The sequence below is a fragment of the Aethalodelphis obliquidens genome, unplaced genomic scaffold, assembly GCF_003676395.1.
Source record: "Aethalodelphis obliquidens isolate GAN/ISIS:26980383/991018 unplaced genomic scaffold, ASM367639v1 scaffold1, whole genome shotgun sequence".
Classification (NCBI taxonomy): Eukaryota; Metazoa; Chordata; class Mammalia; order Artiodactyla; family Delphinidae; genus Aethalodelphis; species Aethalodelphis obliquidens.
Window position 1 is genome coordinate 11,240,525 of NW_020837945.1, and position 27,252 is coordinate 11,267,776.

The 27,252-nt window shown below is 42.4% G+C and overlaps 1 protein-coding gene across 5 annotated transcripts in view; it reads right to left on the reverse strand.

Annotated features, from left to right (window-relative positions):
* Nucleotides 1-504: 504 nt before the first annotated feature.
* The window catches only part of ITSN1 (intersectin 1), a 181,878-nt gene continuing 155,130 nt past the window's right edge, over nucleotides 505-27,252 (reverse strand). The window contains exons 20-30 of one of the 5 annotated variants that reach the window (XR_003431659.1): nucleotides 24,947-25,194; nucleotides 22,103-22,262; nucleotides 18,487-18,692; nucleotides 17,627-17,709; nucleotides 13,511-13,677; nucleotides 10,157-10,202; nucleotides 8,420-8,502; nucleotides 7,709-7,830; nucleotides 4,276-4,393; nucleotides 2,395-2,586; nucleotides 505-2,022 (exon numbers count right to left, since the gene is read on the reverse strand). Coding sequence is in view for 3 of the 5 variants with exons in the window: in XM_027100909.1 (XP_026956710.1) it covers nucleotides 2,021-2,022; nucleotides 2,395-2,586; nucleotides 4,276-4,393; nucleotides 7,709-7,830; nucleotides 10,157-10,202; nucleotides 13,511-13,677; nucleotides 17,627-17,709; nucleotides 18,487-18,692; nucleotides 22,103-22,262; nucleotides 24,947-25,194 (1,344 nt within the window). In the remaining 2 variants the exon portion in view is untranslated. Of the gene's footprint in view, nucleotides 2,023-2,394; nucleotides 2,587-4,275; nucleotides 4,394-7,708; nucleotides 7,831-8,419; nucleotides 8,503-10,156; nucleotides 10,203-13,510; nucleotides 13,678-17,626; nucleotides 17,710-18,486; nucleotides 18,693-22,102; nucleotides 22,263-24,946; nucleotides 25,195-27,252 lie in introns of those variants that run through there. The other 4 variants (XR_003431660.1, XM_027100909.1, XM_027100918.1 and 1 more) reach the window with 4 other exon arrangements.

Genomic DNA, 27,252 nt, shown 5'->3' on the forward strand with positions numbered 1-27,252 from the left:
ACGTGGTCATCGTAGCCAACAGTTCCATCAACGTGTACACCAGTCTGTTTCTGCAAAGGCAACGAGACTGGAGTGTGCAAGGCAGAAACGGATGGAGAACAACAGTATGGAAGATGTGAAAGTTTCCGTATTTACCCACATCTGTATGTTCAACAGACCCTTATCGTGATATATCTTTTGGACAAATGTTTTATACTCTGAGTCACATCACACACCTGCCAATGTATCAGCACCATGTACCAAAAGCCCAATGAGACAGTTAAGCACGAAGCTGGGTGGTAGTTCTATTCTTCAAAACCAGTATTATGAGGGTTAACTGTTTGCAGATTGATCAGGGAGGGGTGGGTAGCAGGGGAAGAGGGAGGGCCATTCAAAGAAGACTCAGTGAGGCTCTCATGGTGTCTGTATCACAATGGACAGCAGGCCACCTGCTCACGTCCAGTCTGCTTGTTCCCCGTCACCACTGCCAGCTTCCAACATCAAGAACACAGAGACATTTCCATCTAACTTTTATATGAAGAATTTAATTATCTATACACATAACTAATTCAAAAGTTGTATTACAGTTGTTAAAGCCGCAGGTTTATATATTTATATATTTTACATTCATATCCATGAAAATACTGACGCGCCAGTGAATGAGGGGGAGTCCTCGTTCTCGGCACCATGTGAGTGGAGAAAGACCTCTACACAATCGCCAGCATGGAATCCCCAAGGGGAGAGACGTAGAAACAGAAGTTCACTACTGTTAAAAAGTCATTAGTAGAACCGCTAGGTTGTGCTTGAGGCTCCCTGCCCCCCGCCCCATTTTCTGTGCTGTCGGCAACGGCGTTTTTATTGAAAGCTTCCAACTAGTGTTTAAAAGACAAACATGGCTTCAGCTACAACATATCCAACACATTAACGGACCATGAGCTCCATTTCATATTAATCTGTAGAAATTCCACAGTCTAGTTAAAAAATGTAAACATTGGAAATTAATTGCAGGGAGACTCCTATACATTCTTTCTTGTCAAGAAAATTACTTGTTCAAAATACGTCATTCCATGAAAAGTCACTGGAATAAAACTTGGTGTAACAGAGACTAAGGCGAGATTGTAGATATTGTTGATCGTAACAACCTCAGTGGTGTTGTCTACGGATTTATGGTATGAAAACACGCAAAATTAAAAACCCAAAACAGAAAACACCAACTCAACCAGATAAATCTGAGACCGAACAAAAACACAGGTTCTTTCTCGTGTGGCTACAAGGTCACTGTGCAAAATAAAATTAATGTAATGTGATTAGAGCATCATACAAGATAACAGCTTTTGCCATGGAAAGAACTAATTTCTTATGTACAGGATGTATTATTACATGCTCAGCAAGGTACATCTGATACACACAAACAAGCACAAAACAGCTTCTGTTTAATTGGCCTCGTTCTACACGTCTTTAAAACAGATATACTGAACTCCTCTGTACTTCTATAGTAGGGGGTCAAAAACCCAAACGACACAATTTAGTTGGTAACACTGGACAAAATGAAAAAAATACATCGAGTCTCAGATTTATGGACATTTGGAACATTTTTTAATAGCACATGCAGCATTCCTTGATAGTGGGTCTTTTTGCAAAACCAAAATAGCAAAGAAGTAATTCACTTTTTTTTATTAAAAGGCTAAGATATTTATTTTAAAATAATTTGAAAACTATTGGAAGCACCTGTGCAAAGGTGGGGGGAAGTCAATTTGAGTCACTAGGAAAGCCACAAAAGGACCCACTACCCTGTGTATTTTTGTAATTTTTTTGCTTCTATCTGTGCAAGTAATAACTCAACATTGCCATCACATGCAACTAAGGTAAAATGAGGTAAACTGCTCTGCAGTGAGTTCTTCTACTCAGAAGGCAGTAGGTGATCATGCTGGAAGTCACATGATCAAGGCTGCATCTCCCATCATCCCTCTGGGCAGTGATATGGGATAGTGGGTCTCTTTGAGGACTTTCAAGCCTGAGGGGGGGATGGACAACATATGATTCCTAGAAAAAGGAGGAAAACAACACATAAGCAAAACAAAACAATGAGCAAAATTCAAGCTAGGAAAATGAGTCAGGCATGTAAACAGCATGGTGCCAAAATGATTAAAAAGAAAAAAAAAAAGGAAAAGGGGGGGAGGGAAGGGAGGGGACATGCTACAGAAGGAATGATTTTTCTTTAAAGAAACAAAACAAAACAAAAACCCCACGAGATAAAGTCTTGCATTACAGAAGGTCTTCAAAGAGACTGTTGCGAATGCAGCAATGGTCTAGCTTTAAGTTCTGCAAACAAAGCTCAGCAGAATCAGAGCAATGCTGCATGTTTCACCATGAGACACCAGAGAGGAGAGGCAACCGAGGCACCAGGGCACTTACATTGCTGGCTGGGGTCCATGTCTGTGGTCAGCTTCACGTAATTGGACGGGAAGAGCCCCACTTGCCCGTGGACTTCTCCTTTCCACCAGTCGGGGTCCTCCTTGTTGAGGACGTTGATGATCTGGCCCTTGTTGAAGGCCAGCTCGTCGTCATTCTGCGCGGTGTAATCGTACATCCCGATCACCTGGCACACTGCAGGAGACAGGCCAGGTGAGGGGCGGCGGCACACCTGCGTGGCTCGCGGGACGGGCTACCTGGGGGTATTAGGTACTCTCGTGTCTCATCTGTGTCCTTTCCGAAGAGGACAGAAGTAAGTGGAGGGCTCTGATGGGCTTTGTGTAGTGGGGGCAGTAGAGGAAGACGGAGGATTGAAAACCAAGACGACAGCAAAAATGTCAGACCACGCCTTGAGTTTCTATAATATCTTCCTCTTTTACACGTTTAGTTGTCAGCAGAAAATGTACAGTGATAACTGAAAGCTTCCATGGAATCATTTCTATTTGAGTGCAGCGGCACTCCTTCAAAATGCTGACTCTGAACATTGGCCCAACTTCACACACAGCTGCATATCATGGGGACTTCACTGTTGCTCTTTATTTCTTTTGTTTTTTGTTTTTTTTTTTTAAGGTGGAAGGTAATTATCATCTGACCTCCAAAAAGTTCGACTCTTAGTGAAAAGTAAAATCAGTGTTTTATTCTGCTGTACCTTTGTGTCTCAAAATTTTTTCTCAAAGAAACACACAATTTCCACATTCAAGCACAATTTTTCTTTTCTCATTTTCCCCTCAAAACTATAGGAGGTTACACTGCCTTTATGCCCTGGCATTTTTACACTTCAGATAAAGTTTGCTTGGTTAGGTTTTACCCCCAGTTAATCTTTCCTAACCAACCTCTATACAGTCTCAGGCTTTAAAGATGCTCCAGCTAATCCAATCACCTCAGCAAACTATTTCTGCGGGTTTTAACCAACCTGATGAAGGGGACGCCGCCAGCCCTCCCCAAGGGAGAGGAGATCCAGCTGGTACCACACTCCTCTGCCCACATGAGGCCACGGCTCAAGCAAAGGGGCCCAGCTGTGGTTGGGAACCAGTCACAGTGTTGGCCAGTCCTTTCATTTCTTGCAAAGGCTGCCAGGTTTTAATCTGATTTCGCTGGGGATGTACAGCATAGACATTTAACCACAAGGTACTGGAATGAAACTTCTGCATTTTCCACAAGTGCCATCCAAGCACTGATGGCTTAAAGACCTAAAGCAGAAGTCTGCTCCCCTAACCTCGCCCATCTCAACTATTACCGAAGCATCTAATTTGGTCTCTTCAATCAGAAAACAGCCAACCATCTAAGCTGCCGAGCCTCTGTTCCTTTTTAGCCCTTTAGGAGAGCGTGTATAACATCCTGTCCATTAAGTGCAGCCCCTGTGTTCACAGGAAATGTCGCAGGGGAGCTATTTCAGTCTCAACTGAGCAGCACATTACAACCAACAGAGCCCTGGGGCCTCCCAGCTCAATCTCCTGACCTATTTAGACCCCGGCCATTTATTTTTAGGAGGCCCTTTTTGTCCCCTCGCCCCCAGCCCAAATTCCAATTTAAATAGCTGGAAGGAAATCAAGAGAAAAATCTGGCTTCAATGGCATAGCATTCAGGGCCCCTTTAGGAAGCCGGTTCCAACAAGGGCTCTGTTGTACCCAGCACAGCAAAGCTGCTTCGATACTTGGTCCTTTTGAAAAACATACTCCATATCACATTAGCTGGGTGTCAGCCCCAGCAAGTACAAGAAGCGCTTACAGCCAGTGTGAAAGACAATCTAAGCTAAAAAAATTGAGTGGAAAGGCTACCATGACGCATAGACCATTTTCTGAGCAGAGAGTATAAGCTGCTTACCTGCTGGGAATGCTGCGGGCTTAGGTGGCTCTGTTGGAGTGATTTTGCTCATCCCAGGGCTTAAAAGTTTGACATAGTTAGCAGGGAACCAGCCTATCTGGCGCTTTTTCCCACGTGCCTAATAACAAAAAATTACATTACAATGTTTCAAAGGTTCATGTTCTTTCATGTTATACTTTGCACTTATACCAAGTTTACATATAACTGAAAAACAAATGACATCAATAGTAGAATCTACGGATTACTGTATTACAAAATGAAAACATGCCAGCTAAAATTCAAATTGTGGCAGCTATCAATCAGCAAAGCCTAGAATGTTCTGGCATGGGCTGGACTGTGTGGATCACAGAGCACTATGTAGTATGTACAGGATGGGAAACTGCTCATTTAACAGCTCTCAGCTGTCATTTTCAGGTAATGTAGAGATTATGGTTTACGCCAATGTTATATATGGATTTTAGGAATGATAATAATGGCAGTCAGCACGTGCTGGGTGCTTTTTATGAGCCAGGCCTGTGCTAAGCACCTTATCTGCATTTACCTACACAACAATTCCAGAAGGATAATACTATTACTATTTCCGTTTCCCACTATTACTATTCCTAGTTCCCAGATAAAAAGAGTAAGGCTCAGAAAAGTTAAGTGACAATCTCAAGGTTACAGGCTAATCAGTGGCAGGCCAAGATTCACAGTCACATCTGCGATCTTCTTATGGAGAATAACTGTACATATACGAGATGACATACACGCAATATGTGGAGGACACAAGGAGTCTAAACTTCACCTTGTTTTCAAAAGCCATCAGGCTTATGTGATGGATCAGCCACATTTTCCACCACCATTCCTGCCTCCTTCACTTTTATCTAATTCGACACAAAATCCATTCATTGAGTGTTTACATGCCGGGAGTTGTTGGAAGGGGATAGTATATGACACAGAGGAACTTATAATGAAGTTGGCGAACGAAGACTTGCACTCCTGACACAATTCCATGAGATGAAGACTCTAGTTAGGGATGATGATAAGTGTTATAACTACCCTTCTGCACATCACCAGGAGCAGAGAACTTAACTTACAGCACGTATACACACACACACACACACACCCTCTAGAAGCAAGGCTTTGATAAAAACAGCTGCCTTTGGGGACAGGGTGAGAGGGAGACATTTGAATTCCCTTTCGTAATTTTAATTAATTAATTAATTAATTAATTAATTTTCTGGGGGTCACGACACGCAGCATGTGGGATCTTAGCTCCCCGACCAGGGATTGTACCCGCGCCCCGTGCAGTGGAAGCACGGAGTTTTAACCACTGGACCGCCAGGGAAGTCCCTTGTAATTTTAAAATTTGAAACCATGTGAATATATTACCTATTCCCAAAATAAGGAAATAAAATTAAGAGAAAAGGAAACTTCCCACAATCTTACCTCTGCCCTCTCATCTGATTCAGTTTATCAAGAGGGATACTTCTGGGTTACTTTTAGAATGCCAATCAAATTTCACTTTCCTTGGAGTCATAGATTTCATGCCCTTGGCTCAAGGACTAAAGTTCTAATCCACCAATGGTTGAAGCCACTCCTTTAAAAGCTCCCCCATGTTAATCTATTGAGCATATACTGCCGTAGGTCTCCCATCCCTGCAGCTTCACAAGGGCAGAACACAGAGCTCACTGGCAATTTCTTCATTTGTGTATCCACTGGGGAGAAGGGCTGGTGAAAGCACCAGAAGCCCCCCTGGGCACGGCAATTATGGATTGCAAGAGCCACTCAGGACTCTCTTTTGAGCAAGGTACAAGGAACGTGATGATGAAAAAATACGGTTTCTGCGTTCAAAGAGCTGATAGCCTACAAGAGGAAGTAAGAAATATGCATGGAAGTAATAATATCCACATCAACACTAAATACCAAGAGTGGTGCAGGCATCGGGGCCACCACGGTTCACGGGAAGAAGACGTCGCTTCTGGTGGGATGGTCACAGAAAGCTTCCGGAAGAAGTGGGATTTGGCCGGCTCTTGAACGGGGGAGAGGTGGAGATGACCATGTGGGGAGGCGCTATGGGCAAAGGCAGTGAGGCATCGGGGTCTGAGGGTTGCTGCTTGTTTTCAAGAGAGCAAATCACCGAATGAGGCTGGAGTAGAGATGTCGCTGTGAGAGGTCAGACTGGTAAGACGGATGCTGGAAGCGGAAGAGGGCATCTGAGGGGAGTCTTGGCCAGCAGGCTGATAAGGAGGGCCAGTGGGGATACCCCCTTTTTTAAAAAAAATTTTTTATTGGGGTATAGTTGTTTTACAATGTTGTGTTAGTTTCTACTGTACATCGAAGTGGAGTTCTCTGTGCTATACACAGGTTCTTATTAGTTATCTATTTTAGTACATATTACTGTATGTATGTCAAGGGGACACCCCTTAAGTCTTCAGAACAGGGGAGTCACATATGGATGGGAAAGCCAATGAGATGGCAACTCTCTACAAGAAATGAGACCCACCGGTCTGAGGAAGGCCTCCTCCTACCCAGTGAAGGAAGAGACATATTAAAAGGGGGAGTGGAGGGCATTCCCTGCCAGTCCAGCGGTTAGGACTTGGCGCCCTCACTGCCGGGGCTTGGGTTCAATCCCTGGTCGGGGAACTAAGATCCTGTGAGCCATGCAGCCAAAACACTCAATCACTTAAAAAAAAATTAGAAAAAAAAAAAGGGGAGGGGGGGTGGATTCCAGGACCCCAATGGAATCCTAAGCCAATAAACTGTATCTCGTCCTCCCTGCTCGATAGGGCTTTTATGGCTGCCCACCAGCAAGCTCCCAGGGGAACTTTTGCCTTTGGGTACTCCAGGCTGTGCCTTCTATTCCAGCCAAGATACATTTCTTCAGTCCACCAGCTCACTCTTCACTCTCCGGCACTTTAGTTTTTAATTAGCTGCACAGAAAGGTGCTGTATTTCTTTACCTCACCACAACATAGACCTTTGCCTTCCTGACCAAGGTTTGCCTTGACAGAATGATGAATTGAGGACACACAAACACACACACACACAGAAACTAAAACTGTTGTGCTGTACAGATGTGGCTTTGAATGCAAAGGCTACTCTGGTACCACACCTTATAGCACCGCTCATGGAAAGCTCCGCTCCTACAACGCTGTGACTTAAGGATGACTCCGTCATGAATTCTCACTATCCTACCACTCACTGTCTGAACTCAAGAATCCAATAGATTTAGATACATCTTCAGAAGCATTCTTAGCTCTCACAATTCTGTTCCTGGCTGCCCAAAGCTTAGGAACCAAATGGATTCAGATAACATGGCATCTCTCACTACACAAACGCAGGATTTAGGTGGTGCAGGGTTATCTGTACTTTGCAACGAAACGGTGTCCCTTTGAGATCTTGCATATTGAAATTTGGGCAGAGAATTTTAAACAAATGGAAAAGACACTGACTTGCAGCTCTCCTTCCCACCATCCACCTGGGTTCTTTTTTCGGATCAAAATCAGCTGACCAGGGGCGAGGGTAAGCTGCTCGGGACCAGTAGCAGTGTAGGACGCAATAACCTGGGCAATTTCTGGAAAACAAGACCAAACATAGCAGTGCACCATTAGAGTCAGGAAAAGGAGAGCCTAAGAAGACACAGCCACCTCCCAGGGTCACGGGTCAACATCGTCAAAGCCGGTGTACGGGCCAGTTTTCTACTAAACGAAGAAGGCTCGGTGGCCCTTCTTTGACCACACGGCAAATGCAGTATTCAGGAGCTGGGCTTGTCTTCCGGTTCTGCCCAGTCTGCTCAAGGACCCCCTCATCTCTCAGAACGTACCAACTTGCCTCCACAACCTCCCACTCTCCCCCAAGTCCGCACCCTACCCCCACTGCCCCAATTCCCAAGAACACCCCGATGCAGCAGCTGGGCCTCATTCATCCTCAACTGCCCTCCGCCCTCACACAGTGCTGATTATTATTAGCACATGGTCCAGTCAAGGATGGTTGAGCGAATCAAGGAACTCAAGTGAACCTTTTCCACCTGCCAAGTACAGTAGAAAGAGAAATCTGTTTTCTTCAGAAACCACCAGGAGTGTGCACTAGCTAATTTCTTTCTATGTTACGACTTTCTTTAGACTCTCTCTTCTACCCACAAGCCCATTTTCTTTGAGGCTCACATTTTGAGGGTGATCCCTGAATATCAGGTAGGAATCACATCAATGTAAGTTTACTTCTTTTTACTTCAAGTTAGAGGACGATCCTGCAGTCAAGAGGAGGGATTTTATGCAAAACAACAATTCAGCACAGAAAACAAAAAATGTAAACAGTTCTGTACTTTTCCTGAATGTGAACAGTCTCATGGGAAAAATTCCAGCAGTACCACAGACCAGGCTCTGAAAAGTACATTTCTCCTGGCACAGGAGTTCAACTACGAAAGGACAAAATCCTCCTCTGACCGAATGCTGGTGTATCTGCAGCGACAGCCTTGTGAACTTCTAGAAGCAAGACAGAACAGATTGTTCTATTCCTCTCCACTCTCTCCCCATCGTAACTGTTCTTGAAAGAAAGAGATGAAGAAAGAAGGAATGAAGTAAAGACAGACAGACAGAAGGAAAGAGGTGAAAGGCCCATGCTCCTGCTTCCCTGAAGGCACATTAGCCCCCTAGGACCCTGTTCTGTAATAAGCGGCCACCAGGCTAGGAGCACCAGACCGTCCCGGTGCAGACTGGCCCTGACGCATGCATCCCAGAGCTCAGGCGAAGCGAGAAAGAGCCCAGCGTACACATACGTGGGCTCCACTGAGAGCTCTAGCTGGGAAATCTCTGCTGGGGATGAGAATTCTCCCCCAACATGCCAAGGACTAGCTCTAAACTCCACGAGTTTTCCATTTGGAAAAGATCCAAATCAGTGCCCGATTTGGCCCCTGATGTCCCTGCTCCTCAAAGGACCTGGCCTGCGTAGCCAGTGACCTGCCCTGACACTCTTTTCTGTCTTTTCCAGCTTTTTTGAGCAGCTCGCTGGTTTCAGTGCAAAGTGAAGCCCCTCTGGAATGACAATTCAAAATGTAGCATACTCCTGGTTAAAACAGACATTTGACCGGGGTGGTCCAACATCTGAGTCAGACTAAAATCCTACAACTGCCTAAAAACCCACCTTTCCTTGCCAGGTAAGCCCATTTGGAGCTGAGCACCAGACACAGATACACATCCCTGTCAGCACTGCGGTGACTCTTTCAACCTGTAATTTCTTAAGGCTGTAATAGCACAAAAGCTCAAATGACCTAGAGAGGAAGACAGGCCATACAACCGTATGATTTCACATCTGCTTCTTTCTTCTTTCAGGCTTGTATGTATAGAATATGTGATTTTGTTGAAATAAACTAAAACACTCTGAGTTCAGAGGGATGACTGTGATTTTTGTACCTTCACCGTGTACCTGAGGAAAACCACCCAATGGCTTCTAAATTAATAGGACCTGCACTCTGATAATACGTGTTACTCTCTCATCTCCTCCGTTATTTATGTCCTGGGACTAAATATGCTTCCAGGAAACAAACAAGGGCTTCCTGAACCTAACGAGAGGAGGACTAAGCAGCTGCTGACCCCAAATCCTACAGGTTCATGCATTATAACTTCCCACCATCTTGCCTGAATTATTTCTTCACATCCCAAGAGAACATTGTCTGGTAATGTCCCTACTCTCCATGTGTGAGGCAACAGCCACATTTCATAACCATCTATAAATACATTATTAATGGATTCCAAGGAAAGGATCTCCTCCAACCACTCTTCGGACAGATTCTTTTGTCTTTTCTTTTCTTTTTTAAGGCTTCTGGCCCCAATAAACAAAGATTGGGAGCAACTATCAATTACATTTAAAATATTGAAAAATAAGCATCAGGGTTTGTCACTTACCAGGTTTTTTTCCTAAACTCCCTGTTTTCCCAGCAGTTCCAGAGCCCTTAAAACAGAGCAGAAGGTCTCATTTGCATACTGAAGAGTTTTGGTCAAGCAACTTAAAAACGATTAATGATGACACAAACCCGCTTGAGCCCCTAAATTCCCCTTTTCATTCCGGGGAAACATAGCATTGTATCTCCTGACATTATGATCTGTATCAAGGAAAACATGGGGCGAAATAAGTACTTTAAAAGCATGTAGCTTTTACTCTCTTCTTAAGAGAAAAATTAGCAAAGTAAGTGGCATTGTAGGACCCCAGAGGGCTCAGGTATTGACTGTGTGTAACATGGGCGCATCCTGTCCCTGGGTCAGGTGAAACAGGGGCTGCCCCGCCAGGAAGACTGTTAGTCTACAGCCTAAACACTAAGCTCATGCTTGATGTCCAAATGGTTAATTATTAAACACTTCACACATAAAAAATGTACAGAGACTATAATAGACATCCATGAGTGCAATGGATGTCTATTATAGTCTCCATATACTAGAGACTAAATATGTGAAAATATTAATATTATTAATATTCTAATTAAATTAATATTAACAATACATGGAAATATTAATATTTTGGTACATTTGCTTTAGGGCTTTCTTTTTTTTTTTAAAGAAGGAAAACAGTACAGTGGCAATTCAAACACCCCTTCCCCCATCCCATTATCCAAAGAGGCAGCCACTCTCCTGTATATCCTTTCTACCCAAACCTTAACACTGTTTAAACACTGAAATTTCTCTTGTAATGCTGGACACACCGCCCATAGAAGCAGACCATTTTTTTCCCCAACTACTAAGTGCTTCAAAAGTGCTCTGGGGTTGAATTCCTTCATAGATACTCATGGAATTTTAAACCAGCTGAGCAAGCCAAGCCAGCAGAGACTCAGCTGGGACAGGGGCCAGGCCGTAATCTGTCCTTGCAAAGTGCTTTATTCCAGATTAATTTTCACTCTTGTGTCCCTATCTTCCAGTAAATTAAGTATTCCAATTAAAACAGAATAAAACAAAAGGTTTAATTAACTAAATGAGAGTAACTTTAAGAATAAAAATATGTAATTATCTACCAGGAACACAACTTATCATTGTCCCTACCTATATTTATACTGAAATTCAATAACCATTTACCAGGGAAAGTTTGAATTAAAATGTTTACTGATTATGCTTTCTGTATTAACCAAGTTATACAATACCCATCTTCCTTGCAATTTTTATAGGCTGCATATCAAAATGAAGGAACACTAATGATAGAAGATTCCAAATGACCAGTTACTTTCCCAGTACAGGCTTAAATATACTCTCTCTGTTCCATAAAAAGAACAAAGCAATTAGCAAGCCAGTGATAGAATTCAAGCAGCTTCAATGTGCTCCCTTTTAAACACCACAGCCAGCACTTAAGCTGAGACGCAGTCAGATGGCCAGGTTCCATCCTGGCGCTTCTTAAGAATGCAGCAGAAAAGTTGATCCAGGCTACGTGCCCCAGCCCTGCTCGTGTAGAGAAGGGAAGCAGGTTTAGGACAACCTCCCCCTTGTCCACGGGTCAATTTTGGTATCTGAAGCTGGGTCTGGTTTTTAAGTTTGGCGGGATATGGCCTTATAATATTGAAGTCTATGTCCAAGTAGGATGAAAGAGCTGCCTTTTTTGATTTTTTCATTATTATGAAATAATGCTGCTAAATGTCTAAAATCTTTGGCACTGTTAGTTCTTCTGTGGCTGATATTTAAGGCTGCGGTTAAGAAAGCACTTTACAACTCAACTTACCTTTAAAAAATGTCACAGTGCATTTTTTGAAACTTACTGACTTTGGATGGTTTTTGGTAGAAAACTCTAATTTATTAAAATCTAATACAAGTAATGGCTTTTGTGTTTAACTGATCCCAAAGGTAAAGCCATTTTAAGAGGTTTTGTGCATGGGAGCAGAAATCCAGTTTAGTTTTTAATGTTTTCCCTCTACTCCCCTGAAATATCTCCATGGTTCTTATTGGATATAACTGGCTGGCCTGGAGAAGAGCTGAATTTTCCCTCTCCAGGTCTGCAGAGGACAATACAACGACTGTCCTACAGAAAAGAAGTACTTTCTTTCCAGCTTCTGCCAAATTCTCCAAGGGTAAAACACTTATGCAAATCCCTCCAGGGGAATTTCAGCAAGCTGCTCTTAAGACCAAAGCAAGGGAAAACAAACCAAAAACTCCCCAAACAACAATGACATTCCTTAAAAAAAGAAACAAAACAGCAAATAAAACTATTCCTAGGAACTGCAGGGAAGGTGAGAAGGCTGACATGGAAGAACTACCATAGTGTATCACCAGGCCCAGCTTCGCTCCCCAGGCAGCCATGGGTCTGTTAAATGACTACATCTATAACCTGAAATTCCCACTAACTTGAAATTGGCCACTACGAGATAGGCTCCCATACTCTAGTAGGCCCACACCACCATTTCCTTAATCTTGTGCTATCTCAAGGCCACTTCATGCAACTGAATTTTTAGGGCCCCATTAACAACAATGGGGAGCCACTTCCAATTTGTAAGGATAACAGCATTTAAAATAAATTCAGTCCAGGGGGCTTCCCTGGTGGTGCAGTGGTTGAGAGTCCGCCTGCCGATGCAGGGGACGCGGGTTTGTGCCCCGGTCCGGGAAGATGTCACATGCTGTGGAGCAGCTGGGCCCCTGAGCCATGGCCGCTGAGCCTGCACGTCCGCAGCCTGTGCTCCACGGTGGGAGAGGCCACAACAGTGAGAGGCCCGCGTACCTCAAAAAATAAATAAATAAATAAATAAATTCAGTCTCTGATCAACGGAGATACTAAGTTCTAGCCAAAGTGTACCAATTTCTTAGATCTTGAGTCTTCCTAGTGTGTAGGCAAAAATACAAATTCTAAAAACTCTACTGCCCAATATTCTGGGGCCAGTATCACCAAAATACTTTTGTTTACATGGGCAAGATATTGCTGTGTATCTTTCTTGAAGTTTCTCAAATCAGTGACCCTGAAGACTAAATCTAGAATATTTACTCCGAATCCTAAGTCAGTTACATTCAGGAATAGAGATGAATCCTGAGTATTATCCCAGCTGACGCAGACCAGCCTCATTATGAGCAGTCTCCACTGAGCCCCGGGGGGGGGTTCTTCTGCTTCTGGGAAGCCAAGGCTGACCCTGCGGCACCAATAGACAATTTCAAACAATTACAGGTCACACTGTATTTGCTGTCACGTTCCAGAACTTAGCAAAACCCAACAATGATGTTCCACCGGCAAACATCATGACTCCCTGAAAAGAGAATCGCTGCACAGAAAGGGAGAGGAAACAGTTAATGTGGGTTTACCTCTGAATCTTTAAGCCTCACATAGTTAGAAGGGAAGACTCCGGACTTGTCGCCCACTGTTCCTGTCCACCAGTCACCATCTTTCTTGGTAACCAAAATCACATCCCCTTGCTGAAAGGTTAAATCGCCTTGCTCAGAACTCTCGTAAGTGTACATGGCAATAAATTCTGGTGGGGAGAAATATTGAGATACGGAGAGAGCTTGATCGTTTACAGAAATCCCAGACAACTTTGCAAAAGCAAGATTATGAATAAGGAAATTATTAGGATAAGGTCCATTCAAGAGAAAGGCTAGTCACTGATAAAATGCAGAGTTACAGAACCCCCTGGGCTCCAAATTCCCCGACTGCACATAAAAATTCAATAACTGCAGCCGGGGAGACAATTCCTGTGAAGACCCAGGACCAGGAACAACAACAAAAAAAACCCAACTGCATGTCCACCAACACCAGTACTGACAGTGATCCCCGATTTAACACCATGGTTTCTTTTTACATGAAAATGGTTTTCACGTTCACTTATAGCTAACATTTACTGAGTACCTAGGTCATGCTGAGCACTGGGTTAGATGCACTGACATGCCAGGCTCCTTGGTGACCTCGTCAAATATCTGTGATTCACTTTTGAAGATACCAAGTCACCATTTTAGAAACCTTTTAGACATGGTATATCCTTTATGTAAATTAAGTAAGACACGTTTTTCATTATTCAAGTGCCTCGGTGAAAATTTAAGTCCTATTGTGCCATATACACAGATGGCAGGAAGCTGTTAGAACACAAAATTTAAAATATATATTCTTTGGTTAAAAACGGACACCTACTTGTCATTCAAGTATAAACAGGTAGAGTGGACTGCTGACAAAAGTAGTGTCTACCCAATCCCAGAAAATAATCACGCCTTTCTGAACAAGTGGAAAAGACAAATCACAGTTTCTTACATTTGATTATTCATGTAATTTAGTCGTAAAGGACAAGAATTAATGTTCTTTAGTGTCCTGAATGTGAAGGATGTGCATTCCAGAGGAAGTTTTTCTTTTGAATTATAAACAGCTGACTTTACTAAGGCTTAGAAACCAAGTCACACTCTCAGAAAGATCACTTGACACAAAGTTCTAGACACTACACTAGGTAGAGAATAAAAGATTTCCGGAAAGATGAACATATGTTTCTTATTTCCACTTTTTGTCCATTTTATCCTAGGCCTTTGTGTATTTTTTAAAAAGCAAAAAGCAAAAAACTCCCCCCCCAAAAACGACAAAACAAAAAAACACCATTTACCGGAAAAGTTCATTTTATGATGGATGATGGATGGAGTGTTTCTTGCTAAAATTTCATATGATAGTCCTTAAATGCAGAGCTTAATGTAAATTAATTTAGTATGGAGGACTACATTAATTTAGTCCTAATTATAAGAGCCTCTGCAGGAGGCACTAATGAAAGCTAAAACAAACACCAAAAAACACAAACCCTCCTAATGCTTATGCTAATGTGGGCAGCTCTCCAAGGGGCTGCTTCAGCCTCCCTGTGCTGACCTGTAGGCTGAGGCCAGCAGACCCCGAGATACAAGGTCATCCAAATGTACAAGGCAGAACAGAAGCCTCTCTGTCTTTAGCCCTCCAGCACTGGTGACACACACCTCCACAGTTAAAACTGGAAAAATGATTTCCCGCACAAGGAAATCAAAGTTTGGCAGCTTGAATAAGGACATTGTTTTTTCATTAATATATTCCTTTTTCGGATTTCTCAACATTCTGACCCTTCCCTTTTCATTTTGTTCCGTTACTTGTTCCTTAGCTCATGTTTGGCCATTTCAGATTGGATCCTTGGCAATCAATCCTTTTCCCAGTGATTCCTGCACTTAAAAGTCACTTTCTTAAAATGGATCCAAAGTTTGAAGTCACTTTCGAAATGCTTAAGAAACTTCAGAAGTGTGAACTCTAGCTGAACTTCACACTGCAGCAGAAGATACCAAGGAGACAGGAAAGACTGTGGCTTTACTTGCCCTGTGTGCACGCAGGCATCTGCGAGGACCTTCTGGATTCAATGAAAATGGGGAGACGTGAGGACCGCTATGCAGGGCCTCCTCACCACTCAGACCCTCTTCCCCAGACATGTAACACAGGGCACTGGCAATTCCCAAGCCCATATTTTAAGAGCTAACCAAATTAACCATCTATTTAATCTGGTTTCTGGTTTACGTGAAATCTGATTACATTTAATACAGTACTGATAAGTGGTCCATTAATATAATTAAGTATCTTTTCTCAGAATTTCAGATGTCAGTGCCCTCCCACACCCCTCCAGAAAGTCAGCAATCTCTCCTCAAATTTCTAATACCTAAATCATTTCAAAATGGATGTAATAAATGTCAACCAAGGTTAGAATTTAACTCTCTTCTGTTGCCCAACTTTAAGGATGTGTGTGGTTCATCTGTAACCTACTTGTTGAGGCCTCAAGTGTAGAGGCCTCTCTCTGTACAATGTTTCAAAACAAATCAACATTCATCAACCCAGCTGCTGGAAACTAACACACCATTGTAAAGCAATTATACTCCAATAAAGATGCTAAAAACAAAAACAAAAAAACCCAGCCTTTGGATGAGAAAGCTCACTGCTTTAAGTGACTATCGATAAATCCAGGAAATGAAGCAAAAAGGAAATAAGAGTAGCAGACATTTACTGACCTTTATTCCAAAAGCTTACACTATTATCTCATAAGCCTTGTAATAATTTCCTACCTCAAGTGGTGATTATTATGCCCATTTTACAGATGAGGGAGTTAAGGCATGACTAAAAGTAAATGGTCACTAGGTGAGAGAGCCAGGATACAAACTCTGGTGCTCCAGTGAGACTGAATGGATATAACACACTGAATTTGGGGGGACGGGAGGCACACATAATTTGCCTGACATAATACTGACTACACGTGCTGTGTTTAAAAGACCTTCTTGCCTGTTCTCCTAACAGTGGATAAAAAAGTCATTAAGATGACAAAAAATGTATGAAGAGAACTATCTTAATGATTGTTTTGGCAGTAATGGCAAAAACTGGATACAATAAAATACTGGATTTGTTCAGTGATGATGAAGTTTTACAGCTATACCTATAAACCAAAAAAAAATTTTTACTTCTGAAATTCCTCTTGAAAAAGTAACTTTGTTACTACCTGAAATACCATTAAATTTTAACCCTTGCTGTCTCCATTGAAACAATTGCTTTAATAATTCTATTTTTCATAAGGCAAAGTTTCTAAGGAATGTAAGTCTCATAATGGCAAACAAACTGAACGAAAGATTCTACCCTCGTGGAATTTATTCAAGGAACCTATGAAAAACTACTATACAGTTGTGTAGACATCTGTTAGCTACAAACACTGTTCATACTTCAACATGGAAAGCCTGTCTAACTTGGGTAGCGCTCATTCTTCACTTAGTACTCTGATAATGGCTGGACCAAATGAAGAAAAGACATGAGATTTTTACCATTAGAGCCTGAATTATGTAGGTTTTGTTCATTTTTAAACCTATATTATATATTGGCATATATAATCGAAAAGATTATGTCATGAAGAAGAGGAAATAAAGCAATTAATTATTTGTGTAATAAACACTCAAAATACAATTTTTTAGGCCTAAATAATCTGCTGTGGTTATTTACATGGAACACAGAAATGAAACTTCTGTTTCATTTGGGGTACAAATGGCACTGACGTTACTGTGACAGTTTTACTGAACTGTATAGTTATGGCTTTAAGCCTTAATACTTACCTGTATAAAGTCAGAAAAATAGCAACTACCACAAATTACCTGTAGAGATGCTCAGAGAACTTGGTCCTTAGTGACTGTGATGGGCCTCTTTCAAGAGTCAAAGGGCTCATAATCAAACATAATTAGAAAATTCAGTTTTTATGATCAATATATCTGATAGTATTTTGAAAGTCTCCATAAAGTACTATGACTTTGTGAAGAGCTAAACCTCATTTTAGCTTAGAGTTTAATATAATGAACGTAAATTAATGTAAACTATTTAAACATGAAATCCAACTTCATTTCCAACATTCACTGTGTTACACGATTCCCTCCACCTTCTAAAGAACATGATCTGAGTCAGGTTCTCACCTTCTCCTGACACGGCCGGCTTGGCTGCTGGGGAAGCTACTCTCTTTAGACTAGCAGGACTTTCTGAAGAACCAGAATCCATGCTGGAAGAGGGGGGAAAGTATTTTAATTTTCACCCTCAAAGAAAACAGTACAAATGACACTGACTTTTCTTTTTAAAAACTGTTTAACATTTAAAGCATTGATAATCTACAGCTGAAATAGATGCACTCAGCTAAGTCAAAACACATCACAAGGGGCCACAGAGGCCTGATTCTAAGCTCACATCCTTGTTTGTCAGCACTTTGCTTTGCTGGATACACAGCTAACGTATTGGTCTATTTCAAAGCATGACTGACAGATGCTCATTCAGTAATTTTGCTCTTCATTTCTTCTTGAAGCTCATAATTTGTTTTGACCACCTACATGGTTAGAACAATTAAACAACAACCTTTATGTTAAGGTTGCATGCTATAAGTTTCCTAATGAAAAAGATAATTCATTCTTCCATAAATTTTCCCAAATGCTTTGGGCCTCTAAGTAGTCCTGTACGTCTGGAACAGTACTGGATACTAAGCATGAAGAGGGGCATAATCTCCAACAAATCCACAAGAATGTTCCAGGTCTCAGAGTAGAATTCCCTCATGCATAAGTCAATGAAAAACAGGATATACAGGTTTCTATGAGCAAGGAAAAAAATGACCATTTATCTGTAAGAGGCTCTCCCCTGTTGCCATGTACCCTAATTTTTGCAGTTAAAAGATCCAGTTTAAAGACAAAACAATCCTGCAACTCCTATCTATGAATCTTAACTAGTGCAAACAATAATTTCATGCCTGACATGGTTTTCATCCAATAGAAGCAGATAAATACAAACATACCTCGTAGATTTCCTTATGGGCCCTGAAATGAGTTTCACGTAGGACTTGGGGAACCACCCCTTCTGGCCTTGAACTTCTCCAAACCACCACATGTCTTGCTGCTCCAGGACTGTGATGACATCATTTTTGTTAAAATTTAAATGGTTGTCTTTTTTGGCTCTCCAAGGATACAGGGCTTGTGCTTGTAGCCCCTCCACCTTTTCGCCCTTGTGTGGAAGAACATAAAGGACCTCTCATCACTCTGTGATTTGTTATCCATTCAGGTGACGTGAACACCGGCTCCTCCCCTGCGACGGGCACACGCAGGCACATGCTCAGCCGCAGAGGACCCTGCCTCAGCACAGCACTGGTGCCACATGCTCCACTGTTTTCAGTAACTGTTTATTTCCAAAAGTGGAGGTGAAAATCTGCTAGCCTATTCACAAAGCCGTGGTCGGGCCATCTAGAATTCTCTATTTAAACAAGCCAGGAGGTCGTGTTTATTCTGTTGCACCCGGCTGTGTGCCTTTTCTGTTTGGGTTCTATTTTAAGTCTCAAGTTGCCCAGGGCACTCCCACTCCTGCCAATTTCCAATCGGATTTGGGTGTTTAGTGGGGGATTAATACCAGGGCAGAAACCTTATAAAATCTCAAAAGGTAATTAACTGATATCTTAGTTTAGGTGGACACAGGGAAATACACCTTGCATTGGATTAGGCTTGTTTCAGTTCCTTTTTAGAGGAACAGGGGTTTGGCAAGCATAAATCCACTGTAATCCTCATTTACTATAAATACATCTATATGCAAACCATATACAAAGATGAATAAAATGCCATCTCTGCTCCCCCAAATAATTTAGGTTAAAACACTTTATTAACCAGAAAGCACTATAAAAATGGGCAGTATGATATTATTACCAAGGAACTCATAATTAATGAGGAAGAAAGAGATACAAACAACTATGCCTACCACCCGGCAGAATGAAATAGGCTAAGAAGAGGTTCCAACTATTCACTGCCGGAACAGAGAGAAAAGAGGGATTAATGCTGCCTGAGGGCAACATGGGGAGTTTCACAGAGGAGGCAGCGTTTGAGCTGAGCCTTGAAGGATGAGAAGGATTTTGGTAGCTAGGGCTTCGGAGGAGGGGCACTCCAGGCGGAGGGCACGGCCGCGCGACGCTGTCCCGCAAGGTCCAGGAGGAGAAGCGCGATCTGGGGGTGCATGTGGCCTAGTCTCATGGAGGGGTGGAGTAGGAAGTGAGGCTGGAAAGGTGGGGTGAGGCATTTATTACCTTTTTTAAGACTGTAACATAAAACAGTTACAGTATCTTAAAACAGTACTAAAAAATACAACAACATCAACTTTCAATTATACACGTAAATGGACAAGAACAAGGGATAATGCCCAATGACAGTTCATTCAGAACCAACTTGGACTTGCCTGTACAAGATATTTTCATAATGACATTTAACTGTGATTATGTCTGACAAGTGGAGAATTTATGAGAGGTCAAAGAGTTTCGGCTTCCATGTTGGTCTCCATGGGTTCTCGCCTTCTTAGACTCATGACATCCCTATTTCTTTCCATCTCGACTGTACACTCCACCCAGTCTTCAGAACTGAGGAGGGGTCTCTGGATTCCAAACGCCCCCCAGGACCACAGAGTCTCTGCCCACCGTGTCCCCACCTCGTGCTTGCGGGGAGCCTCACACCGGAGCCGTGGATCTCAGTGCTTCTGTGTTGCCCAATCCTCTCCATCACTTCCGTTTAGTCTCTGCCATTTCACCTGGGCTCCAGTATTTCATAACCTCTCACCCCGAGAAATCTCTGCTGCACCTGCCCTGTCCATCTTTCCACGTGGAGACGCCTGAATAACCAGCATGGAATCAGGCAGAACACGGACTCTGGGTTTGAATTCCAAGTCTGTCACTTACTAATTGTGTGACCTTGGACAACTGTTTAATCTCTCCAGGCCTCAGTTTCCACATCTCTAAAACAGAGACACTTTCTTCAAAAGGTGGTTAAGAAAGTGTAACAGGATCTATCTTTAGAGCAGCTATGAGAGTAATAATCTTAACAGGGGTGGCTTATGTTACTATTATTATTTCTAGTCCCAAACTGTGCAGTATTGCTGAAGAAAGCCAAGATAATGTGTGATGACCAGTTACACGTTCAGGTTAAATTCAGCCACGTCAGGCTTCATCGTTCTTTACGCAATTCCTTTTATGCATGCTCCGAAGGCCCTCGGGCGCCCCTCCTGAAAAAGCTGCCCAGAGCACAACCTGAACTCCTTTCCCTCTTTCTCCAACCTCTCTTCACCCTTCCTCTCCCAGAAGAAAAAGAAGCCTGTCTTCTTTTCTGTGCTTTTAATGCTTCTCCCACTTAGGTTCACAGATATGTTCTACTTGCCTCTTTGCCCGGACCACCACCTTTAATAATATGAGCACCACCACCCCCGCTTTCTGGAAACAGCCTTCAACTTCGCCTCATTTTCCTGGTCCTGAGCCCTCCTCCACCAGAGTCACCACGGCTGAGCATGACACTTGTGCCACCTGCTGAGCTGGGACAGATGCAAAGAAAAGGAACAGCTCCTCTCAGGAGCTGCCCTACTTCCAGGTCAGAGAAGACACACGCTCTGTGCAATTTCCATCTTCGTGCACTCTCTCTCCTTTGAAGAGCTCACTCATTTCCTGAGATCTGATCTATGTCCCAATTCCTGCCAGACAGAATGACCTGGCTGTCCCCCTCTCACCTTAAAATTAACACGTCTAAAACCCAACTTCTTTTCGCTAAAAATCAATTTCTCTTTCTGCCTTCCTTGTTCCCCTGTAAAGTCAAATCTTTTTCTCAGTCCCAGACCTTTCCTTTCCTTTTTGCTCCCACAGGCACTGGGGCTCCACCCTCTTCAACTGTTGTCAGTGCCCCTGTGTCCCCGACTCGAATCTTCCTGCACACACCACCCTCCACATGAATCTGCCCGGAGCCTGTGTTCACTCTGGCTGTTCCCCGAGCAGAAACTGTCCCTGACCCCAAATGCCTGCCAAATGGGCAATTTCACTGTTTGGTTTGACTATTTATAGAAATTTCATTCCTTTATTTATTAAGTAAATAAATAAGGGAATAAATTCCTTTACTTATTATCCTTTCAGAAATTACTTTCTTAGCAAGGCATTTAAGAGCTTCCCATTAATCTGTAATCGGTCTATCTTTTTGGGTAAATATTCAATGGTCTAGCCAAATGGATTGACCCACGACTTTCCTGAAACACTCTCTGACCTCCTACCTAAAGCCTCTCCTCACATTATTTTCTTTTTATCTTTTTATTTTATACTGGAGTAGAGCTGATTAAAAATGCTGTGACACCCTCACAGTATTTTCTGTCTGACATGCCAGCCCTCTCCGTTTCCTAAGAAGCCCTTACCCACTGTTCAAGATGGAGTTCAAATGTCTGAACTCCATCCTCTGAACTGTCACTATTCCCTCTACTGGGAAAATGTGAACTGGATCCCGCCCTGCCAGCCGACCCAGATGCATATAATGAGGCTTTACTCCTAAATGACATTGACAACAAGCACTGGCTGAATCTGTCCGCCCCACACAGGCACTTGAGGTCCTCCCTGCTCCCATCGATGCTGTTACCTGGCCTAAAACAGGAGATGGAGAGGAGCCCGTGGCTGTGGCTGGAGTGAAGGCTGATCTCTGTCTCAACTGCCCGGCGCTCGGAACGGTGAGGGAGGGCTGGGCTGCCCATGCATCCCAGTTGTCGGTTTCTGGTTTCTCGTTCGTGCTGGTGGGCCACCTGGAAGGCGAAGCACGCCACCGTGAGTGGCAAGGACTTCCTGATGCACCGACATTTCTCCCCCCATAAACATACACCCAGGATGTGCCTGGGGCTTGTTTAAGAACAAGGAGGGGGGAAAGAGCACTGGACTTGGGTTTGGGTCTGACTGTCACACACTAGCAATGGGTCTCAGGCAAATTCTAGTCGTTTCTCTGAATCTTGATTTCCTCGTTGATAAAATGGGAACAATATTGTGCCACTCTCGTTAGTTGTCAGGGTCACATGAAATACCACATAGAGAAGTACTTTGCACCGAGAAAGCACCAGAGAAACATCCTCTCGTGATCATTATCTTCGTTTGTAACGACAATCCTAAATAAGCAAAAAGAAGTTTCGCACCACATATGAAAACATGCCAGCCCAGCGGCTGGTGCATCTCTCTGTCCCATCATCACACAGCAAGCACCAGGCCATGTGCTTGGATACCATGGTAACTACCAGTGGTATCCTTACAGCAACCTGTTGTCCTGATATCAGGGATGGTTTTAATTTTGCGATTTTATAATTTTAAATAAACACATCTGTGTCAGTGCAGATTTAAATTCAATTGACTTTTTAAAAATCTTTATAAGACATAAACAAATCTGAAAATTAGAATATTTCCTTTGATAGATGGCACATCCTGATTCAGGGTTTGGAAAATAAGAAGCCTGGAATTATAGCAGGAGAGTTGCAGACCACACATTTATCGAGCAAGAGAGTAACACTGACTGGATCCACAGCAAAACAAAATCCTGGAAAACACAGCACTTGTCTTCTTAAAATTTTAGTGTAAGCTTTAGTTTCAAAAGTCAGAACTTTTTTTTTTTTTTTTTTTTGCGGTACGCGGGCCTCTCCCATTGCGGAGCACAGGCTCCGGACGTGCACGCCCAGCAGCCATGGCTCACAGGCCCAACCGCTCCGCGGCATGTGGGATCTTCCCGGACCGGGGCACGAACACCGTGTCCCCTGCATCGGCAGGCGAACTCTCAACCACTGCGCCACCAGGGAAGCCCAAGTCAGAACTTTTCAATCAAAATCAGGACAAGGGAATACAAACTACTATACACAAAAAAGATAGGCAACAAGGATTTACTATATAGCACAGGGAACTATAATGTCATGTAATAACCTATAATGGAAAAGAATATGAAAAAATATATACAGTAAGTCCCCTACATATGAACAAGTTCTGTTCCAAGAGCGCATTCGAAAGTCCAATCTGTTCATAAGTCCAACAAAGTTAGCCTAGGTACCCAACTAACATAATCGGCTATATAGTACTGTACTGTAATAGGTTTATAATACTTTTCACACAAATAATACATAAAAAACAAACACAAAAATAAATAAAACATTTTTAATCTTACAATATAATACCTTGAAAAGTACAGTTCAGTACCAGCTACATTACTGCTGCTTTTACGCTTGCTTCCCGACATCCTGGGGTTGAAATAAAGATACTGTACTACTGTACTCTATACAGTACAGTATAGTAAAGTACACAAAAACACAACCATGTGACAATGTACGCCAGACGCGTGAACTGACTTATGTGATTGGACATGCGAACGCACGTTCACGTCTTTGAAAGTTCGCAACTTGAAGGTTCGTATGAGGGGACTTACTGATATATAACTGAATCATTTTGCTGTACACCTGAAATTAACACAATATTATAAATCAACTATACTTCAATTAAGAAAAAAAATCGAGAGGAGAATTTCAACTTGTTTTCAATCATCTAATAAAAGACTACTTTTTAGCAGAGATTAGATAGGGAGGACCTTCTTTAGCACTTTCAACCATTTATGTGAAAATGTAAGTATGAAAAACTTGCTATTCCTTACATCCTTCCCTCTACTTCCTCCTGCCTTTGGTCATCACTCACCTCTCTTTCCTCTATTTCCTCCACCTGGTCTTTCTCCAACATTAAGCCCTGACTCCTTGCCTTCAATTTGTTTCTTCTGAAAGATGATCAGACTTGAAAACAAATTTTAAACACTTCTTGCGTCCCTTTTACTTGAAAGCCAGTATAAAATATTTTTAGACTACTGCACACCTAGACCAGTCCTATAACTGGAAGCGTGGACAGCGGCTTCATCTCTGCTTTCAAACCTCTGCTTACACACTGTTTTTAATGCCATTTCCTGATGACCAAAGGCATAGCACGAACAGTGGCCAAGAGTACACATCTCTTCGCTCTGGTGTACGTTTGTACAGGACTGATGAAAGAGAAAAGCTTCACAGGAAACAGCTTTCTATCTTATTCAAAACCACATGACTAAATTCAATTTCTGTTTCTGTCCAGGAAAAAAAAAGTGCTATTTCCATGCAGGAAATGACTCTAAATATTTGCTGTCATGGGTGTCAAGCACATTATTAGGAAACTGTAGTTCTCCATTTCTTCCACAAGAATGTAAGATACAGACAAATTATTGAACAAAACAAGGGTCATAGGCTTAACTTTATCCCAGGGCAAATCACTGTTGAGCAATGATATAGTTAAATCCAGGTCAGAGAATGCAATCCACAATTTGCCGGAAGACCAGAGAAAGTGGCCATGAAAATTACTCAGAGGTACAACCCAAGACTATAACAACACTTAAAAGATCACTACGCTGGGATTTCAAAAATCATCAGAAGTAGCATCCTACACATACGTGGAGCTGAAGTCGGCCCAGTTGTTGGGGGTCGCGGAGGGCTCTGCAGAGGTCACCGTGGAAGGAGCAGGGGTCTCACGTAGAGCCAGTTTGGGTGCAGGGGTGGAGGCAGCATCAGTCACTGGTTTGACTGGGGCAGGAACCTCGTTTTCTGGGATTTTCTCTGCGTAGTTTGCAGGGAACCATCCTGTCTTTCCTTTTAATTCTCCTCCAAGCCAACCCGGTTCTCCAGTTTGGCTTTCATCCACCTGCAGGAAAGTCATAAAGTTTAATTCAGTGGAACTAAATCAACCCCTAAAGACACCAAACACTCTACCAGAACAAAGCCCCCACCTCTGACCTGGTCAGACTAACACACGGCACAGACATTTCTTCACTTTATTCTTAGTCTAAGAGTCTGGAAAAATGGTCTCTAAACTTTAACTCTGAGGAAACAGTAGGTGCTATAATTCAAGTTCTTAGTCTTTTGTGCCTGTTTAGCTTCTTCTTTTTCCCCTAATAATAGCAGTTAAGACCAATAAGGAATCCTAATAAAGCCTACAGTTGAAATTTTTAGAGCTACTTTGAATTAGAAAGTGATTGACAGACTTCATCACTCAGGAAGTCATGTAATTATTAGAAATAATTTGACTTAGGTTTATTATTTAAAATTGAAAGCAAAGGGTGCAATGAACATGAATTTAGCTCTCTGAAAAAAATCTCTAAACTAAGCAGTACTTATTCAGCATAGGGACAAGGAGATAAAAAACAGAGCCTTAGATGGTTTCTACAGCAAGTAAAACTGGCTGCTGTGTTTAGCCATTTAAAAGCTCCATAGACACATGACGAGAAAATTAAGGAAATGATTATTTACAGCAACAATTAATTTTATTAAAGTCCTAGAGTTTTCTTTTGTATAAATTTCACTTTAATATTCACAAACATGCACATGAGAATATAGAATTCCGCTGTAAAAAATTTCAGAGATTTATTACACCTGTGTTTTTAATGCTTGCATTTTATTTTAATTCTGACCAAAAGGATTAGTCAAAATCACCAGAATGATTCTGCTTATCTTTAGAAGTTACCCTCACTATTTTATGAGCAACAGGAGATCAATATGAGGACAATTACATTCACTAGTAGGAAATTATTTTCATTACAATAAGTCAAATAAGGTTCTGTCAGAGACCTTATCCTATTTTGATTGCATAATATACTGCCTAAGGAGTAAAACATTGGACCTTAATGTTGCTTTTTCGAAATCACAGAAATGAGTATGTAGGGTCTTAACAATGATTTTGGAAAAAGGGGCAAAAATACCAGTTTTCTAACCCATTCAAATATTCAGTTAAAAAAAAAAAAAACCCAAAGCAAATAACTATGGGACCAAACATCTGTTTGTATTCAGTGTAGAGTAATATGGTATAATGTTTCTTAGCTTATTTGAATTAAAAAAAAACGCCTGGGGTAGGGGTGGAGAAAGTAGGATACAGGACTTCCTACTTAATTCTGCATGTTATTTATAAAATATTCAGTCCGTAGGAGAGCTTCCTTGCTGCTCTACCTTAGGAACCCTATTGTCATGGGTAAAAGCAGTTTTTAAAGCTGAGAATTCTCCAAAAAGGAGTTCCCCGAGATAGCCGCTGCTTCCAAGGTTCTATTTTTGGCTTTACAGTTCTGGTGCTAACACTTGTATCAATGTGAGCACGTGGGCCACTTCTCATTCAGCCGCCCAGCATTGTTTTCTTCTTTCTTTCCTTTTTCTGGGCAGCCCGAATTGTTTCTCCAGATGAGGATTTAAGGTGACATTTTTTCCCACTTGGATCTTATTTTCTGCTGAACTCAAATGGCTAGATGCCTTTTCTCTCTTGTTTATATTTATTGGTGATATTACGACGCACTTTAACTTTATTGCTGTTTTGCACTGGCAACACAGCTGTTTCTAGGTCAGGCTGAGCCGGGGCCTCCCCAGCTTCTCAGCGGGTTAAACAGCCCAGTTCCTGTCCTTTCCACACATCCCAGGACCAGAGGTAAGGTCTGGCAGCAGTGAGTGAGGACCTGGAGCCAGACACAATCGCTCCGCCTCAAGACTGCAAAGTGGGGCTTCCCTGGTGGCGCAGTGGTTAAGGATCCGCCTGCCAATGCAGGGGACACGGGTTCGAGCCCTGGTCTGGGAAGATACCACATGCCGCGGAGCAACTAAGCCCCTGTGCCACAACTACTGAGCCTGTGCTCTAGAGTCCATGAGCCACAACTACTGAGCCCGCGCGCCTACAGCCCGTGCTCTGCAACAAGAGAAGCCACCACAATCAGAAGCCTGTGCA